Below are 20,040 nucleotides of genomic sequence, written 5' to 3'. Positions count from 1 at the left end.
AATCGGTGTAATAAATTACCGTTAAACATGAGTAACATGACGAATGTAACTGCATTTTCCGTACTATACCCAACTGGGTTTAAAGGCCTCGCTGAATTTACTGTGATTGCGTAAAACGTGTCAATACCACTTTTGATGTTGTAACTAAGGGAAGCAGTGTTATTAAACAAGACCTTGATATGTCCCTAGAAAGTAATTTAATTTACTGAGCCGTAGAACGTCCGAGGACGTCGGAATTTGGTTGAAGAAAGTTGTAATATTGGCGGTCCTCGGTGGCGATCGAGTTTCGGCACCAAGTGACGAATACAAATAACGCGATTACGCACCTGATTAAAATACATCGTTCAAATAACGCCTTAAGCTTCTGATGGCACAAACATGCTCCTGGTTTTAATGTTCCTGGAAAATATCGTCGAATTTGTCTTCAAGGAAGCCCCTGGCACGTCAACATAATGGCCAACACTGGATCCAACATCTCCGTGATGGGCGAGTCCACTAGGCTCGTCCCAGCAAATTCACCGGCTATTTTCGAGATAATTACTAACACGAACTTAGCCCCCGATGATTTGCTGGTTCACGTGATAGCTCCGAGCAAACGATCTATTTCTGCACGAGTATTGCCTGGAAATCGCACTGGTTAGTACAATGCGTCTCCATAACTAGCTATGGAGAATATTGGAAAAGTGAACCTAGTAGGAGAAGATTGTTTTGTTCTTCAGGAGTCCAAAGTGTCGAGTTTGTACCGACGGAAGTCGGTACTCATATAGTGGAAGTTGCAGTAAACGGGGAGAAATTGCCCTCTGGGCCCTTAGTCGCCAAAGTTTATGATGCTGGGCTGATTCAAGTGGCCGATGTTAGTGGAGGGGTTGTTGGACAGCCTGTACAATTCAGAGGTAGGTATAGATTTTTTTACTTATTCGTTGGGTAGTTTCGTGAATTGGACAGGAAGAGATGTGTATGGCAAAAATTGTGTTTCTAAAGGTCAAATTTTCAAAGACTTGGGACTACTTCTTGATTTTGTAAAATCCGTTTCTCTTCGGGAAAACGGCAAGAGCACGTAAGCTTGTTAGCATTGAACGGGTCAAAACTATCTTAATTCGCTATGTTGGCGTATTTACCTGGACGATTCTCCCCTGGCAACCTAACCGAGACTCTAATTTCAGAAATTTCAAAAACCGGGCTTTAAACTAAGAAATCGAGTTGATTTCCTCGCCTCTACAGGGTCTTTCGGGAAGACATGGTCATAGGTTGAGAGTGGATAGACCATCTAAAATGTAGTCAAATGCAGCCAAAATGATGGCTCTAACCTGGCCCTTCTTCGAGATGCGGGCATTTTAGTAAATTTCGTTGAAACCCCGACTTTTTTCTATAATATAGAAAATTTAATGTGGATTTTAAAAACGTGGTCATATTTGTGTTTTAATTGGTAGAAAGTGGAGAAATGTAGATGAAAAGTCGGGTTTTGGACGAAATTTACCAAAATGCCTACATGAAGAAGAGTCAGGTTAGGGCCTCTCATTCTGGCTGCACTTAACTACAATGTATATGGTCTATCCACCCTCAACCTGTGGCCCTATCTTCCTGAAACACCCCGTATAGTAATTATCTTCGCGGTAAAGCTTGTCATATTATTAAATCTGAAATTTAAATCTCTAAAAGTTCTATTTTAACGCTAAATGGTCTGGCATTTACCATTTGAAACCTGCCTCGGTATGTCACAGCCAGATCGCAATGCTCGCACAAAAACGACCTCAATGTTGTTAGCTATGCATTAATACCTATCAACTAACGATAATAATTGAAGTATGTTAAGTGCAGAAGTTACTAGTATGATGCAAATTCAGGAATGTAGCTCTCGTTATTGCAGAGGTTGTTGCCTATAAGTTCCAAGAATAAACATTTACTTTTGTTTATCATTTTTCCTGCCAACTGCTAATACTGAAGGTTCGCAGGTAATTGGTATTAACCAGGAAAAAGTGGATGTACCGATTCGTGCTTTGTGAACAATTAATGCCCTCAACGAGCGTAGTAAAGTTTTGGGGTTGCTTTTTGTAACGCCAAACGGAATTTTCTGATTATCGCTGTTTTCGAGATATAGATAGTCTTCAGTTAACGTTAATGTAGCTTTTTGTCTACTACCGTGCCTAATTGGTATATTCCCGCACGCAGTTGCGTGCGGAAACTGGCACGTTCCCAAACTGAGTGCGAAAAAACTGCATTCACATAGTAATTTTGCCTTCACTTTTCACATTTATCACTTGACACTTGAAATAATCTTGCCAAAAATCTATCCAGGCAAGCGAAAACTGAAGATCCTACACAGAACTATGATCATTGTTATGATGGAGTGCACAGGGTCATATCATGCGGAATTCAAGGGATCGTTGCTGGTGGAATATTCGCCTTTCCGCCACTTTAAAATATCCATAGATTTCAGATTGAGATTATCTCTTGGAATAGGTATACAGAATGTCCCCTGATGGGGCTGTTAAGAGGGGAAAGTTTCTCATTTTTCATTTTACGAGAAAAGTGCATTCTTCATAAAAGTTTTTGCTTCTTCCAAAACGGTTGAATCGGTTCTCATCATTTCAGATTCCCTCTTCGATCCAGAGAAATATCGAAAAATAGGTTTGTTTGATTGAAAATTTTTTTAAATTCCAAAAATTAATTGTCCTTTTCATGGCAACCGCAATCAAAGTTTTTAGTTATTAAGTTTTCATTACAATAATTCAACAAAAAAGGGAAAACTACGAATAAAAATTTCGCACACAAAAAAAATATGGTACAACTATACCATGGTAGGAAATTGCACATCGTACATTCACTTTAGTCGAAATTGCGGATTACGAGCGATTCAGAAATAAGGATTGTGGTGTCTGTAGTACCTTACATGCTGAGATGAAACGGTACCATTGATGGAGAGCGTGGCTTAATTAGAGAATGCAACGTTTCCAGGAAAGTATTGGTTATCCCTAATTTGAGAGCGCTTCCATAAGCAAAAATTCAAACGTTTTGCTTGATTTCCTGGCCCTAAAGCTAATTAAAAATTGACCTGAAAGGATGAAGTTTCAACGTTTTTTAAATGTACGTTTTACTTGTTCCTAATTGGAGCGGTCTTCGCCGCAAAGAAAATTTTGCTTTTTTTCGGATCAAATCCATTACAATAAGAGTCACAGCGTTATCTTCGTCTCGAGCGATTTTTGTTCTCTTCACATCTAACACGGAGCCAGTAGTTAGGAATTTCTTGATGAATTTTTGTGCACCACATCTTGAGATCTGAATATGCGGAAGCTTTTGGTTGAACTCCTCGAAAGCTCGAGGAATTGTGTTATATGCGAATTGCTCAGGTAGATCCATTGCCCTTTCGACAACATTGCAATTTAATTTAAGTCTCCTTACGATTGCCACAAAAACGATAATTCATTTTTAGGCTAGCTTTTCCGTAACGGAGAGGAAAATTGAAACAGCGAGAGCTGATTCAACCGTTTGGCACACGCACAAACGTTCATGTCGAACACATTTTTCTGGTAAAATGAAAAACAACCAACTTTCTCCTCCGGCCACCCCATCCGGGGACATACTGTGGATGACGTGAAACTTCGCGGAGCCACCTCACCGGCTGAAGATTTATATTTATTTTGCTCGCTTCATGGTCGAGTTCCCGCGGTAACAAATGGTAATTTAAACTTGGAAAAACGCTCAAAGAAGTACGGAAATTAATTCCGTAATTTACTACGCAAATTCCGATAAGGACGATCGGGCTGGCTCAGATCGGAGTCGAATTCTGATCTCCTTGATGAAAACCCGGTCAATGGTTTCCTTGTGGTCAACAAATCGCGCAGTCCTGCCTTAAACCGATTCTAGGTGATGGACGTGTGTATGCAGTGTTTACTGGTACGTTTTTCTGGTCAGAAACTGCTAATGCGAAGAGAAAGTACCCATCCCGTAAAAGTGGTTTTAACTTTTAGCCGCGTATATTTCACTCGGAACCTTTCTTGCCTGTGCATAGTAAAGTGCCATTAACGCTGTTATCAAGCTTGTGCTCAATAGCTCGAGTGCGGTTTATGATTTATAACCAATTAATTTACACGGTACTAATCGACTTTTACAATTTACAAGCATAGTAAAATCCACATAGTTTGATAAAACAGCCGCTTAAAATATGGCTCTCATTAAAATCACAAACTGTTACTTTCGTACTTCCGCACCATTTAATTGCGCAAACACTCGTGGTAGATTATAAATTTATTCTCACACTTTTAAGTGAACCACTCGAGCATAAAACAGAAATCTGGCCTGACATTTACGGTACTTAATCAGTCAATAATGAGTTTCCAGGTGTCTCTTTCTGAAAAAAAAAAACACCCTGGAAGTGCTCTCCATTGGGGGGGCTTTCTTCCTGTGATCTTGAACGACAATAAATATTTATTTAACCTACTTGTAACGGTTTCTTGAACAATTAACGAATCCACGCACCATAATAATTGGTCCACACCAGCTCGCACTTAAATCTCCGCTGTTCAGAACTCTTTAGATCTACAAAGAGAAAGATCCTCTCAGATTTCTGTTTGTGCAAACTTTAGGTGAGTCAAGGAGAATTTGGTGACTACAATAACCAAACTACCCACATTGTTTCGACTTTGCCAATACTTAACACATCTCTTCCTGCTTCAAGGCCCATTACCCAACCATAGTGCATACCGCTTTACGTTTACCTGCAACTAATTTTTAGTTGACGCCAGTCAAGCTGGGGAAGGCCAGCTGGAAATCTCCATAAACGAAGGAGAGGTCCCCAATCACGTGCAAGTGGTGGGAGGAGGACGCTGCCTCGTTTCCTTCACCCCAGACCAAGCCAAACCCCACCTGATCGACATCAAGTTTAATGGAGAAACTGTGCGAGGGTGCCCTTTTGTCTGCGCAGTTGCCGATACTAGCAGGGTTACCTTAAGTTTGTCCCATTTGGAGTTGGTTCCGGTGAACCAGCCAAGTTCTTTTCACATGGGGGTGGCTGGTGGGGGAGCCGCCGAGCTGGCGGTGGCTGTCAGAAGCCCCGTCGGGGAACTTCCGGTTAAAGTCACTGGTGATATTCACTCAGGGTTTACTGCGGAGTTTACCCCGGTGCAAGTGGGGGCTCATCAGATCAGTGTAGATTACAATGGGAGGCCTGTGCAGGGGACCCCGTTCATAGCGAAGGCTTTCGATTCCAACAAGGTTGGTTAAGTTTTTGGGTCGCAGCGAGCTTTCTGGGGAAAATTTAATTGGAAAAAGAGACATTCTGACTGAAATTTATAATTGATTTATTTGGAAGTCGAAATATCTCCCACATGGTTTTCTAATGTTATACCGTATCGTTTTTTAAATAGGACCAACTCAAGTATCTTTGTTTATTTGTGAAAATTCATCCAACTTTCCAACAAAAAACACATTTTGAAATTTTATTTTTTTCGATTAAATTTTTCTCGTCAGTCGTACGGTGGTCAACAGAAACTGATATACTCTTTGGAAATTATATTTACACCCACATTTGAGGTCAGAAAGGAAACGTATTCTTCGTTGACCACAAACCCATATTGGTCAAAGTGCCTATTTCAAATGGATATTAAGGTGTGGAGTTTCTTTGACTACGACATTCTTTGATCCCTCATTGTTTAAATTTGTGGAAAATTCCTTTAGAATGGAAGAAAAAATAATACAAGCACATTTATTATCTTCATCTTTCGGAGACCACAAAAATATGTTTTTAAGCTTTCTTCCTTTTTTCCTTTCTTCTTTCTTATCTTCTTCATTGCGAAACCTTAGAGTATACCCTCTACGATATGCAGCATTATTGCTGAAACGTGGAAACTGTGTTTTTAGTTTTCATTTATATGTTTTTCTTTTTCTAGTGTTTTTTTCTTCCGTTTTTGTATTTCACGTGACCGAGTGTGCCAAGAAAGATGTCTAGCATTACATAAAAGATAAATTATTTAATTTATCGAAATCTTTTCCTTATAATTCATTATCATCGTTATCATCGTCGTCGTCATCATCATCACCATCACCATCACCATGGTTATCTTTTTTGTGTTAGTATTTTTTTCACTTAACTATTTTTGTTGAAAAATCTTCTTTTTCTTCATTCACTTAATTTTTTTCACTTGCTTCGAAAGTTCTTCGTTCTTCTTTATTGTTTCCAGTTTTCCGTGTAACCTCAATTTTTTCAATTATTATAGTATGAAAAGAAAATAATTTTCCCTTTTTTTTCTTATCTAGCTTTCAACGATTTGAGAAGTATGATTTCAAATTTTATGGATTCGAATTCGGTTTTGAAGTCGGCCATTTCAATTTGTTGAAAAGTTTTTCCCCTTATTTTCCTTGTCCACCTTATTTTTCTTAGCAGTTCTCCATCTTCATCTTTATATATCTGTGGAAGTTTGTCAATGGCGTTTTAGGTAATTTATTTGAGATACTCTGAAATCTTATTTTTCATCTTTGATTCTTACGCCATAAAAGTAATTTAACAACGATTTCTACCATCAAATGTTTAAACCTTTTTCCTCTTCTAGTTTCTTATTTCTCCCTATCTTTTTCTTTGTCTGACTTAGGGTAGAGTAGCTACGATTTGAAGCATTTCATGTAGGACAGTTACTTTACAGAAGCCTCCTCCTTCTTTTATGATCTGTGGCTTTCTTATCCAGGTATTCTGATATATCTTTAATTTAATGCCCCTGCTCCTTTTTATGAATCAGCAATTAATTAATGTCTATTGTTCCCTACATTAATCAGTGCCATAATGAATTTGTATGTGACCCTCTAGGTAAACTATGAATTTCCTGACAGGTAACTGTAGGTACGGTAGCCCGAGGAACAGTCGGCCGACCAGTCACATTCTCTGTTGATGCCAGTGAAGCTGGCGAGGGTAACTTAGAGATAACAATTTCTGCCAGAGGGTTAAACATTCCCACCCAAGTACACCCCCAAGGCAATGCCAGATTTGCTGTCAGTTTCGTGCCTGCAGAGGCGTGCGATCATGTTGTTAATGTTGCCTTTAATAAGAGACCGGTTAGTACTTGGTACTGCAGAACTTTAGAACCTGAAGAGGTAGATTTCTTGTAATTTTTCGATAAGAACAACGAAACTCAGAAATCTGCTTCAAAGGTCTTCACTAAGTCTCAAAATTAACGGTAACATTAACGGACTTTTTTCCTGTGACCAAAAATAGGTAGTGGGTTGTCCTTTAATCGTGTCCGTGGGGGGGACTGGAACAGGACCCAGTGTTACGTTGCCCGGTCCTGGACCGGTACACAGAGCTAGCACTTTATTGATTAACCACCCTGGAAGACTGGAAGACATTGAAGTCAATGTGGAGGGTGAGAATTGAATTGCTATTGACGTTGGGATGTTGGTAGCTGGAGGCTAAAGAGAAGAGGGTTGTTAATGGCATCGGGGGTGTTAGAGAGTCCTTTGCTTGCATGTGTAATGTTTGCTCAGATTTGTCATAGTTTTTATTTGGTATTAAGCTGCATGTTTTTTTGCTTGGCGTTTGAGCTTTTTTGGTAAGCTCAATGGTTTCATTGTTGGGGCTTAATAAATACACTTTTCAGGACGCAATGTGTTACTTAAGAAGTAAGATATTCAGGTCATAGCTATTATGTAACGATGAAAATAAATCATGCCTGTTTTCCCACTTTTGTCTGTTTTTCTTTTCAGTCATTTCACGGCCTTGCACCTTTCTTTTTTCATTTTCAGGACACCGGCGATATGTATATTAGATAATCCCGTCCATTCCTCATATTGTCTTCGTTTCTAATAATTATATTATTTTACTAACAGTTCCTTTGCCTTTCCTTTATTGTTACTAACTTTGAAGCAATAGAGTTTTGAGAATGTGTGTATCAGCCTTTTGTCATTAATGTGATGTAACCGTTTGCTCTTAAGATTTTCTTTGTGTTCTGCCATTATTTCAATTTAACCAGTTTTCGCTTACATAGTAAATTAGTTCGTCAATAAATTATGAATTTAATATGTTGATTAAGTGACAAAAATTTAAGTAAACAAAAGAATGGCTCTTACTGAGTAGAAGCTATTGTGTAACTATTGCTTACTTTCCTTCCACTTTAGGACTCTCAGTAAAGAATATTTTGTATTTTTAATGATGGTTTAGTTGGAAATTTGATGAACAAACGCCACGGAAAAAGTCAGTTCTCACAAATTATGTACTTTATCTTCAACGGCTTGATGGTTTTTCAGCGTTTTTTAATTATTCAAATTACAATCCAAATGGTCATTTTTTAAATCAGAACTTACGCTTTTCGTCATTCACAAGGAAAAGGTCGACTGAAAATTGGCCGGAAGATGCAGTAACAAATTGCGAAACATTAAGAATTTTTGAGATTTTGATTTTTTTTTAATCAAATTCCCAAGTAATCCAAGGAGGCTTTCTGAACTTTTTTTTAATATTTTGTTTTTAACCAGAAGAAAGGCAATTAAAAAATAAATATTTTCATTCTTTCTCGGTCTTTGTGGACTAAAAAGGGTGCATGTTATATGTTTTCTTATCCTTTTGTGTTATTTTTCCTGACCTTCAATAGTAACAGAATTTTTTACTATTCACAGAAAATATTTCTCTTGAGATAAATAGCAAGTAGCACATTGCGTTCGTAGTGTAAGGGAGGGTTTATAGTGGTTGGTATCTGGACATATCCAGAACATAATATGCAGGTTGATCATGAATAATCAGCTCATTTTTCATTGTAGAGCAATAGAGTTGCTCACTTGAGGTCAGACATTGTTCTATGGATCTTTGATATATACTCGTACATACGAATGCGAGTACATTGGAAAAAGTAATATTGCAAGAAAGGAAGGAATAAAATCTTTAATTAAACGAAAGAAGTACTGAATGGCTCCTCGCTAGAGGGATATGTGTGTTAATTGCAATTTTTTATCTTTTTCTGCTTTGGTATATAACGATATTCCCATAGACATGGTTCTGGTAACCATTGGTGTCTGCCTGAAAAGTGTATGTACTTCTTAATCGTCGCTCGTTTAAAAATACCATTTTAACTAATTTATTTATTTAAACAAGGTAATTTATGGATGTGCAATTGATCATAATTATTTTCGTAGGTACTTATTCAGTACAGGGTGTCCCAAGTAAGTGAATTTCATGGGTATTATGGAGACGGTAAAAGATACAAAACGATTCAAATTTGAAAAAAAATGTTTATATACTTTCAGATAATGTTTTGAAATTTAAAAAAATAGATAAGGACCGTCCAAATGTGACCAAAAAATTTAAAACTGTGATTTTCGATAACCATAAATTTTGACTAAACCGTTTGAGAAAATTCTATGAAATTTGGTAATTTTTTACTATCGGTAACTGCCATTTGAGCGTTTACCAGGATCTTTATCGTGATCCATAATATCATGAACTCAACTTAATCTGAAACACTCTGTATATCGATGTGCGGTTCTCGCCACCCATGAATGACTTATACTTCACATTTAAAAAAATATATTACACGGTCTCGGTATATAAAGTAATTATCCAAAAAAATTATTTTTTAAAGAGACAAACTCTTATTATTACTTTTTTGAATTCTATGGGCGATTTCTGATCGCTGCCCATGAGGAACATCTTATATCTATCTCCAACAGTTTGGATATAACTAAAAAGGAAAGTACTTATCCAATCATTTGGTAATTATTTGAAATTTTAAACCTCATTTTCTCAAAATCTATTGTTAATAAGGACATGTAATACTTCATAAAAAGAACAAATAATCGCCCAAATAATACGAGAGAAGAGGGATAATATTGAGGATCTTTTTTTTATGGGTACCATTTTTTTTCTCATATTTTCTGAAGAACTTAAAGTATGAGGTCCATCAAGGAAGCAACCACGAAAAAATGTCGTTTTGCGTTTTGCGTCTATATACATATTGCTCAACCACTATAAACCACTGTTTTTCATGAATTTATATTGCTTTCGTTTACTATTCAAGTAGCACGAAGATCAGCATAAGTAGTTTTTGGTAGTCACATCAGATTCAGGGCAACAAAATTTCTTCCACACTGACTGAAAAAAAATCGAAACTATCAATTCCTTTCATCATAGCGTTGTTCTGAACCTGATTAATACCAAAACAAAATTTGAGTACTCTACCTCTGCAACACTATCGCTTGCCAGATCTCAGGTCCTAGACTAGGCACCCAAACTTTATCCATTAAGATCAAGAACAATGAAATTGAAAACCTTTTCACCTGATTTTACTGCCAACTTATCCAGCCCATCTAACTTTTCCCAACACACAGCTCCTTCCTTAGCTCCCTACTCCTAATATTCGCCAACCTCATCGCAAACTCGACTCAGGTCCAGGAGGTCAAGCGGTACCCACTCAAGTCCATACTCTTGGAAATGGCCAATACCAGGCAGAATTCGTACCCAGAGTTGTAGGAGAACACCGTATCAATGTATCAGTTTGCGGAGTACCCACAGTAGGTAGCCCTTATGCTGCCAAAGTTTATGATGTGCAGGCCATTAAAGTCAAGGAGTCTGGTACAGGGATTGTGGGGAAAGCGGTGACGTTTTTAGGTCAGAATGCCATGTGATTATTTAATCAGTTTACTAAGTTGCATTAAAACCGCAGTGGAGACAAGCCAGGCCGGTCCTGGCAACCTGGAGGTGACAGTCAATGGAGGCCTGGTACCAACTTCAGCCCAAGCCCAAGGCCCTCACACCTATGCCATCTCCTTCACTCCCAGAGAACCAACAGTGCATTCTGTGGACTTGAGGTTCAATGGTCAAGACGTGCCAGGAAGTCCCTTTAAGTGCAATGTAGTATCAGCAGCCCGCATTCTTGCTCCGGAAGCTTTGGATAAAGTTTCAGTTGGAAGGGCTTGCAGCTTTGTGGTGGAAAGCCCTACACCTCCTATTGTGGAGGTTTTAGGGCCCGCCAGAAGATCCTTGCCCACTCAAGTAAATCAAACCTGAACTAATTCAATTATCGGAGAATATCCGTGTGTTTGCTAGGTCAATCCTCAACTGGGAACCACTGGAAAATTTGAAGTGTCCTTTACCCCTCTAGACGTCGGAGATCACAGCGTGGAAGTACGTTTGCCTAGCGGTCATATTGAAGGAAGTCCCTTCTTGGTCAAGGCTTATGATGCCAGCAGAGTTACCGTCACTGACATAATGGATGGAGTAGTGGGAAAGCCCGTTTCCTTCAGCATTAATGCCTCACAGGCCGGTGCTGGAAATCTGGAAATAATCGTCGCAGTGGGAGGGCGGAATGTGCCTAATTTTGTCCAAAGCGAAGGCAACGCCAGGTTTAAGGTTAACTTTAAGCCCACTGAAGCTGCCACCCACACCCTCAGCGTGAGGTATTATTTGTTGCTTTTACAAAGCCATTAGAGCGTTTTGAGGTATTTTTATGAACTAGATTCAATGGACAACCAGTTCCCGGCTCGCCATTCAGCTGCAAAGTCAGTCCTGGCAACGTCCAACCTCGGGTTCCAGTATCTGGATCTGGCATTGAGCTGGCTTCAGTCAATGTGCCTGCCGAAGTGAAGATTGAGGGAGTGACTGGTAGGTGGTTGAAAACTTGTTTGAAAGCAGATTATTGCAACACCCTCAAGTTTGGTAGGGATGTAGAGTTCTTGCAACTGAAAATAAAAGGATAGAGAGGCTCTATTTCCATACGAACTATTCTCCTGCTAAAGTTATCACGACTTTAATGATTTGGCTCTTAGCGAAGATTTATGTTTTCTCTTATTTTAGGAGGAGAGCCTCAAGTGATCGTAACAGCCCCAACTGGAAAAATTCTACCAGTTAAATTAGCTGTCATAGCGGACGTTTACACCGCTCATTTTGTTCCCGAGTTGGTGGGAAGACACTCAGTGGCAATTTTGATAAACGACCAGCATGTAATTGGGTCTCCATTCAGTTGTAATGTTTACGATGTGAACAAGGTCATTGTTTCGGGGTTGCCGGGGAAGAAGCAGGATGTCAACAGGGCCATGAACGATCTTTCGTTAAGGTGTGTTAAGTGCACTATTTCCCATCGAATGGAATTTTATAAGAACACGAAATATTTCATGATAAAGTGGTCTAGATCAGGTCAGTTCTAATGTACAAAGTCAATTTTTCAGGGAACTTGGTCCAGCAGAAGTAGGAAAACCGGTAACCTTTAGCGTCGACGCCGCCCAAGCAGGAGAAGGCACTTTGGAACTCGTGGTATCCACCCAACACACCACCATCAAAGCCGAAGTGGTTGCCTGCGCCAGAGGACTGTACGACGTGACTTTTGTACCTTTAACCGCTGAAGATCACTTTGTTAATATAACATTTAACGATATCTCGGTAGTTGGAAGCCCATTCCATTGCTCAGTGGTAAGCTCAAAGCACGGAAATTGTTAAAGGTCAAAACTGACCTGTGTCGTTTTAAGATTGAGGCAACTCAATTCTTGCAAATTGGCTCCACATGCTACATGGACTTGCCCTCTGAAAACCACCGATTGGAAATTAAAGACGCTAATAACCACAATGTTAAATATGTAGTCAAGGACTACAAAGCTCAATTCGTCTTGACTCAGGCTGGAACTTACAAGGTGCATTCTTACAAGGGACATGAGTAAGTTTCGAACATCACTCCAGTACTGCCTCACAGAATACTCTCTTCTTAGACTATACTCCACACGCACTATGCACGTTTTTGATACAACAAAAATAGACATAGTCAACGTTCCCGAAGCAACATGCCATCGCCCTGCGATGATTGGAATCAACATGGCTAAAGTAGGACCTGGACAACTTACAGCTTCCGTGAGGGTCGCTAATAGAGATGTAGCGCATAGCGTGAGGCAAAACCCCATGAATCCCAACATGTGGGAGGTTGTTTTCCATCCCCTCATTGCTGCCCCGCACAAGGTCAACCTGTATTACAATGGGGTGCCCAAACTTGGAGTGTTGGAGGTTCCGGTTAAGAGTCCTGGGAGTGAAGCGTGGGCAGGTGGAGCAGGTACGTTCGATGCTAATAAAATTTGTAATTCTAGTAGAGGCAAAAGAAAATCTATTGGGAATTAGTTGTGTGAATGAATTAAGGGGGGTAAGCTCTAGCTGTGTGTAATTGATGTTTAACCTTAGCTAGCTATTCTAGCTTAAAATCCTACTGATAATATTAGACTGTAAGAAGAATTCAGCTAGTTTCTAGGATTTGTTTTCATTCTTTCTGGACAGGCTTATACCAAGCTAGGGTAGGCAAGGTAACCTCCTTCCAAATAGACACGATAGGGCGATCTGCTAGGGAATTCGACGTTGTTGTAAGTGGACCTACAGGGTCAGCAGTGCCGGTCCGGTGCTATCAAACAAAAGCTGGTAAACTGCAAGCTGAGTTCACTGCTAGGGACGTTGGGTCTCATAAAGTGGAGGTTCTCCATCAAGCCAAACCTCTTAATGGCAGTCCATTCATCTGCCAAGCTTGTGACCCGGATAATGTGCGCATCGTTGATATTCCTACATCGCAAGGAAATGTCGGGGAAAAGATTGTTTTCAATGGTAAGTTCTTCGCGTGAGTAAGATTAGACGTATTTAACAGGTCAAGTTTTTAGTACTTACCAAAAACTCTGGTATTGCCGATTTGGAGGTTCAGGCCACTAATCCTATTGGACAAAGTTTGGCCATCCAGGAAATGTCTCTTGGGGATAATCTGACTCAGATTAGCTTCATGCCACATTCAGCTGGATTGTATCAAGTAGCAGTTACGTATGGTAAGACTTATTACTTTCAGACTAAGATTACAGTAAATTATTATTATATTGTTTGCAGGCGGCGTTCCAGTAAAAGGTTCTCCACTGGCCCTGGGTGTCGGCCCTGTGGGACCCACTCCACCCCCAAGAGCAGTGGGGAAAGGTCTGGAATCAGCCAAAGTGGGAGAGAGAGCCACTTTCACGGTCAGTAGCGTGGTGCAGCCTAGAGTATCCATTGAGGCCGCTGAAGGCAACATTGAGGCTCACATTCAGGTTCCCAAACCTGGAGAATATACCATCACTTACGTCCCCAAATGGGTAGGAACCTATGACATTGTTATAGGCATAGGTCCTAATGATGTAAGCATTGAGATTTCAGACCTAAATTTTGTATTGTTTCCCGCTCAGAACTTGAGTAATGGACGTTTTGAAATTTTAGCTTCCAGGCTCTCCATTTAGGCCCAACGTGACCGATCTAGAGGCAGTTCGAATCATCGGCGGATGGAATCAGTATTTAGACGATGCAGGAATGATCAGACTCCCCGTGAAATTAGCTTTCGACGTTTCAAATGCCGGTCCTGGCAACTTGGAATGTAAAGTTTCTGGAAGGAAGGTTACTCCAGAGAAGAGCGGTAGTCGGGTCAGATTTGATTTGTTTGGTAAGCAATATTTTAAATTCTGTGAAACAACAAATCCAGCAATAACACTTCGTAGGTGAGGGATTAAATTCTGGAGAACACGAGCTGGAAATCAAATTTGCTGGTTTCTTATTACCTGACGCACCTACGCTTGTAGTAGCCTCAGGCGACCAAGTTATTTTGACTGGAAGAGGATTGGCTGAAGCCAAATGCTCTGAACCGGCAGTGTTCAATATTGATGGATCAAAAGCTAGTCCTGGTAAATGTATTACTTTTTATTGTATCTCAATCTTGAGTCAGTATTATCATTGAAGGCAACCCCGAGGTCACTCTTTACTCTGCCGACTCGAACGTTCCAGTACCAGTGATGATCAGCCTGGCGGGCGAAAAGATCTGGAGGGCGTCTTACACCATTAATACCCCGGGCAACTACCTTCTTTCAGTGCTCTGGGCTTCCAGGCCTGTCAAGGGTTGTCCCTTGATGGTAGAAGTTAAAGGAGGCGCTGATGCCTCTAAGGTAATTTTAAAAATTTCACTTCAACTCCCTACTCTAACACACCCCAATGGTTCCAGGTATTGTGTTCAGGTGAAGGTCTCCGACAAGGTGTCGTAGGACGTGAAATTAGGTCTTGGATAGATACCCGCAGAGCCGGCCCTGGAGAACTAACAGCCCATTGCACTGGACCTAGAAAAGTGGCATATTGTGAATTATACGATCACGGAGACGCCACTTTTACTTTGAATGTGAAGCCCCAGGAACCAGGAAAACACCAGCTTACCATCAAATATGCCGGGCAGCATGTTCAGGGATCGCCGTTCATTTTGAAGGTTGCTGGAGCTCCAGACGCCAGCAAAGTATGTCTGGAGAAATTGCTTGAGTTTGGTGATTTGAGTCACTTTTGAATATATGTAGGTTCGTGTGTATGGGCCTGGCATAGAACATGGAGTTTTGGCCACATTCCAGTCAAGGTTCATCTGCGACACTAGAGGGGCTGGCGCTGGGCAGTTGACAGTCAGAGTTAGGGGACCTAAAGGTGCTTTTAGGGTCGAAATGCAGAGGGAGAGTCAGAAGGATAGGACCATATTGTGCAAGGTACTATAGACAGTTTAGTCTGAAGAATTTAAGGAATGTTGCTCTTAATTCTAGTATGACCCGACTGAGCCTGGAGACTATCGTGTTGAGGTTAAATGGGCTGGAGAGCTCGTGCCTGGATCGCCTTTCCATGTCATGATTTTTGATACCCAAGAGGAACTAAGGAGATACATCTCATCGTTGTAGTTTGTGAAAACGAAATTTCCTTATATTGTGTTCTGAACATCGAATTAGCCATTTCAAAAACATAAAGAAATAGAATATTTTGATGGTTCCCATTGCTGTCTTCAACTTCATGTCCTTTTGTTTGTATATATTATTTGTGTTGTCTATAAAGTGTTTATTGTTTCTACTTTTGCCTATAGAAAAAGAGTCATTCAATATTCATAATTTATTCTATTTTATAACATTATTAGATTTCAATTTTATGTTATAGGTATTCTTATAAATGTTTGTCTATTTTAATAAAATTGTTATATTAACTAATTATTACTATTTTTTCTCAGTGAATGTGTTCCCTCCCTTCCTCAATTGTGGACACTTTTTCCCTATTTTAATAAAAATAATGTTTTCCACATATAGCCAGGAAGTGTGCACTTTCTGCTTCAATTAAATTTCTTTTACGTGAAAGTAAAGTTTCGTCAGTCAAAACGCAGATATTGTTATTTTTGGTAAACTAAAAATATATATATAAACTTTGTCAATCCCTCCCGTGTTACATTTAAAAATTCAAAAATCCTCACCTACTTTCTGAGATATCGTCCAGGGCCCTTAACTGATCTTATAGTGAAAGCTCTATTTTTAGCTTGTACAATCGTGCGAATACTACAAACGTAGTCAATAGAACTCTTAAGTTAATCTACGCTACTGATTCTACAAGAAAAGGTCTTTCAAATACAATTTATTTTAATGGCGTAGAGGACAATAAAAAATCTTTCTTTACAATTTACTTTACTTAATTGGCTGAAGCGTTTGCTAGACACGAGCTAATTAAATGAAGAATTTTTTGAAAATACCTTGTAATTTTTTTGATTGCTAGAAAAACGAAAATCTGCCAACACTTCCCGAGATATCGACTAAACCTGTTAGATGAGATTGCAACGACAATTCTGAAATAACGGTAGTTACCAAATACCATGTTGTAGCTAGGGCCGGCCTCAACAAGTCTGGTGCTCTGGGCGAAATTTTTAATTATCCCCTGTCCCTAAGAAAGCCTGCTGATCAGGAAAAGCCGCCGCCCTAGGGCGTTACTCAACCCCGCGCTCCCATAATTTCGGTAGTGGGTACTGGTTGTAGGCTACAAAAGCATACACAGGTTTTTCGTACTCTGTATGGAATTGAAAAAAGAAATATTTTCAAGGCCAATGTTCGTCAATTATTCCAGACGAAATGGACTTCCAGAGTCTTTTTTCAAGGGGGTTTCCGAAATATGAACTTTCCGGAAAATGCCCGAAAAATATGCCGTTTCGGCTATTTTTCCCACCAGTTTAATTAAAGTAGTGCGTATTCAATAGGGGTAAGTTCAGGTTAGTTAGTCATTTCGTCTCTCCTTCGATAATTTTTCATGCGGCGAAAAAGAAATTACAAAAATGGATCAAAACTGTCTTCAGGGCCGGCCTTCGAAGCGCGGCGAGATTTTTAATCCCTGCCCCCCCATCCTCAAGAAAAATCGTCTTCCTTTCTGGTCTGCCGCTTTGGGCCGCCACCCAACCTCACCCCCCTCTCGTCACCCTCCGGTACTCTCTGTTTTAGTACCCGTCAGGTTTTTCAAATTTTCATCATTGGTTTAACCCCGTTGACTCTCACGATAAACGTTTTGCGTTTAACTTCGAACTTCTCCTTCTTTGTTAAGCTCGAAACTTCATTAACATCTGCGCAATCGGAGACAAGCAGATCCGACAATTACCAAGCAATATTCCATCATGGAATGTTTACAATGGCTTTAACATCTTGTTTACGTCCAAAGTAGGTACATGCTCATTCAATATTCAATAGACCAATACAAGCCGACGACCACGATTTCTCCAAAAGCCCATCGGCAAGAGTGACATTTTTTCCTCAGCCTCGTTCGACAACAAATTAAATATCAAAGTGGCAGCACGCACGCTCAGAAGTGATCTCCTTTTGGGTACCTCAGCGATTTAACGTCCTTGTCTTATGTGTGTCTTGAAATTTCTAGGTCAAGAAACAAGGTCAGCAATTTCTCCTCTGTGGTAGGATCGTGACGCCTACTATGCCGACGCTGTGCGATTATAAAAATTGTGACGAAGAAATTTATATTGGAAACGTCGAAGTGATTCACTTGATCGTTTTATTACATTTTTATTCGCTTGGTGATTTCTGATGTCGGCCCATTGTGGACCCATTGGGACGACTTTAATGGTCGAAAAGTGCCAGCGAATTCATTTCTTAGGAGAAAGCTTTTCGTTGTTCTTAGGTTCCTTCTTTTAGTACCTAATGGTACCTCGAGGATTCGATTCGCTCGTTAATTCACAAAAAGGCGCCAACCTCAAATCGCGACTATTTCTCTAAACAGTGTCAATTGCACGCTATTCTCAAATAAAACTACCTGAAATTAATATTTGCTGTTCGGTAAGGGCTCGGACGAGAACTGTTATAAACGATTCTGTGGGGAATGTTGAAAAACGAAAATTAACAGCCAATAAAATGTATGGAAGACCCCTATCTAAAATGCGTGAAATTCCTCTTCTCAATCTTCAGGAAATGACCTGTGCAATGTTTCTTTGGCTCGCGTGATGCCATCACTCGAAAAGGTCGTTCTGAGATAAGAGATTGACGTTTTTGATTACATGAAAAGATATTTTGGCGCTCAAAGTGTGTGTAGGAGACCACTGTGTCAGATGCGGTCAAATGCCTTGTTCACGTCCATAAATAGCCTCTCTGATTTCCCACCGTTTACAAGCATGTTGTTTTTCGTAACAAAGAATTGGTAAATAGTTTAGTGTTTCGGTATACAGTGTAAGACCTGAGTACCTGAAATTAGAACCTGGATAGATAGGAAACGTGGTAAGAAAAACTTTCACCTGGAGAAGTTTCTGACGGGCCATAGGTTCCGTGGCGGAGTTTTACGATGGTAGAACCGCCCGACTCCCTCTTGGACTACCATCAAGGGGGTGGGGGGTGTGCTTTTGAAGGTTTCCCCACCAGAGAGAGAAAAAAAAGTGGAATCTGGAACACGAGATATTCCTGCAGATCATTCATAGAAAAAATGCTGTCTTCAGATCCAAACAATTAGAGTAGCTCATAAATGATCTGTTGAAGGAATAATAATTTCAATAGGTTTTATTAGGGTCAATTCTTCTTGTTCCGATATGAGAATCTTTCACATTATTAACTACCTATTGCATAAGTAAAGTAAGCAGCTAATAATGTTGTATTGACTAATGTGATTAACAGTACAATACTAAGATCATGGGGCAGGATTGTAATAAGGGCATTCTTAGACTCTTAGATTTTCTAGGTAACGATATTATTGGATACATTTATTTACACATCGATGTCGCATTTCTCATAGCTTTTAAGATCGAAATGCGCGCAAATGCGCTTCCTAGGGTACATCCTTCTTTTCAAAGAATCCCCGTCTTTATCGCCAAAAACGATGAAGTGTTTGATAAATTCTTGAAATTTCTTTGGAGTATTTGGGGATACGAGGCGATAGGACCTTTTGATTCTCTCTCTCTCTCTTTTTTATGCACGTTTAAGATCATCACAAACATCCTACCTGGTGTTCTGGCGGCCGGGTAGAGTGGGGTTCACCAAAGCGCCTACCTTACTCAAAACGCCGAAATAAAAGAACCTTCTCCGACTCCGGAACTGTTCCTGAGGAATATATGGTTAACACCGGAGAGGATTGCGAGTAGCTACTACCTACTTCACTCGTCTGATGCTAGTTGACTCCCTGCTCTCCTCATCTGTTGTGTTTTTAGGACACTTACTATCTCTTTGGGTCATTTCGATCCAGTTGTGCTTCTTTTCGAGAGAGCTTTGCGTCTCCCCATGCTCGACATGTATCCTTTTGAGTTGTAGAGCAACGACACTCCATCCTTCCAATCTCTTGGGCTATGCTCTTCTGGTTCTATATCGTGTTGTTATCGATGTTGATGTGTACATCCGACAGAAGTTTTTGCTTTTTCCCCTGAAATGCGTCCCTTCGCGTTCTGACATCTATTCATCTATGGCCGTCTTCGGGTGTTTGATCCCTTTGTCCTGACCTTTTAAAGCCTTTCCTGTCCTGTTCGCCCCAAAGGTTGGTTTGTCATGTTATAGTAGGTTCCCGTTTCGGCACTCTTCGGTTTTACCCATTCAATGTCCATCTTTCTGTCTTCCGCATCTGTCACCTCCTCCTCCTCCGGGGCTGGTTTGTAAAGCACCCCAGGTTACGCATATGTATTATTATATTATATGTATTAACCTCTTACATTATTACTATATTACTTTCTCATGGAAACCTAAAGACAATATTAGAACTTAATTAGAATGTATGTTTACGTAGAAACACAATTCCTTTGTCCGATATAACTAACCCCTCAAATTGTAATTAGCTGAGACTCAAAGTCT

At 40.0% G+C, this 20,040-nt stretch overlaps 1 protein-coding gene across 6 annotated transcripts in view; it reads left to right on the top strand.

Moving 5' to 3' along the window:
- Positions 1-15,948, top strand: part of jbug (filamin-type immunoglobulin domains fbug) — a 34,115-nt gene extending 18,167 nt beyond the window's left edge. For 4 of the 6 annotated variants that reach the window (XM_066395058.1, XM_066395052.1, XM_066395053.1 and 1 more), the window contains 22 exons: positions 430-636; positions 720-893; positions 4,733-5,211; positions 6,820-7,041; positions 7,202-7,349; positions 10,358-10,579; positions 10,635-10,963; positions 11,018-11,367; positions 11,427-11,572; positions 11,765-12,023; positions 12,136-12,376; positions 12,433-12,617; positions 12,670-13,004; positions 13,223-13,540; positions 13,594-13,752; positions 13,811-14,091; positions 14,171-14,390; positions 14,446-14,628; positions 14,684-14,886; positions 14,943-15,224; positions 15,283-15,462; positions 15,517-15,948. In XM_066395058.1, the coding sequence (XP_066251155.1) occupies positions 430-636; positions 720-893; positions 4,733-5,211; positions 6,820-7,041; positions 7,202-7,349; positions 10,358-10,579; positions 10,635-10,963; positions 11,018-11,367; positions 11,427-11,572; positions 11,765-12,023; positions 12,136-12,376; positions 12,433-12,617; positions 12,670-13,004; positions 13,223-13,540; positions 13,594-13,752; positions 13,811-14,091; positions 14,171-14,390; positions 14,446-14,628; positions 14,684-14,886; positions 14,943-15,224; positions 15,283-15,462; positions 15,517-15,648 (5,255 nt within the window). In that variant the 3' untranslated portion in view covers positions 15,649-15,948. Of the gene's footprint in view, positions 1-429; positions 637-719; positions 894-4,732; positions 5,212-6,819; positions 7,042-7,201; positions 7,350-7,728; positions 10,580-10,634; positions 10,964-11,017; positions 11,368-11,426; positions 11,573-11,764; positions 12,024-12,135; positions 12,377-12,432; positions 12,618-12,669; positions 13,005-13,222; positions 13,541-13,593; positions 13,753-13,810; positions 14,092-14,170; positions 14,391-14,445; positions 14,629-14,683; positions 14,887-14,942; positions 15,225-15,282; positions 15,463-15,516 lie in introns of those variants that run through there. The other 2 variants (XM_066395054.1, XM_066395057.1) reach the window with 2 other exon arrangements.
- The last annotated feature ends 4,092 nt before the right edge of the window (positions 15,949-20,040 follow it).

This window comes from Euwallacea similis, chromosome 11 (genome assembly GCF_039881205.1).
Source record: "Euwallacea similis isolate ESF13 chromosome 11, ESF131.1, whole genome shotgun sequence".
Lineage (NCBI taxonomy): Eukaryota > Metazoa > Arthropoda > Insecta > Coleoptera > Curculionidae > Euwallacea > Euwallacea similis.
Note: the sequence above shows the minus strand (reverse complement) of the source record. Positions and strands in the feature narration are given on the sequence as shown.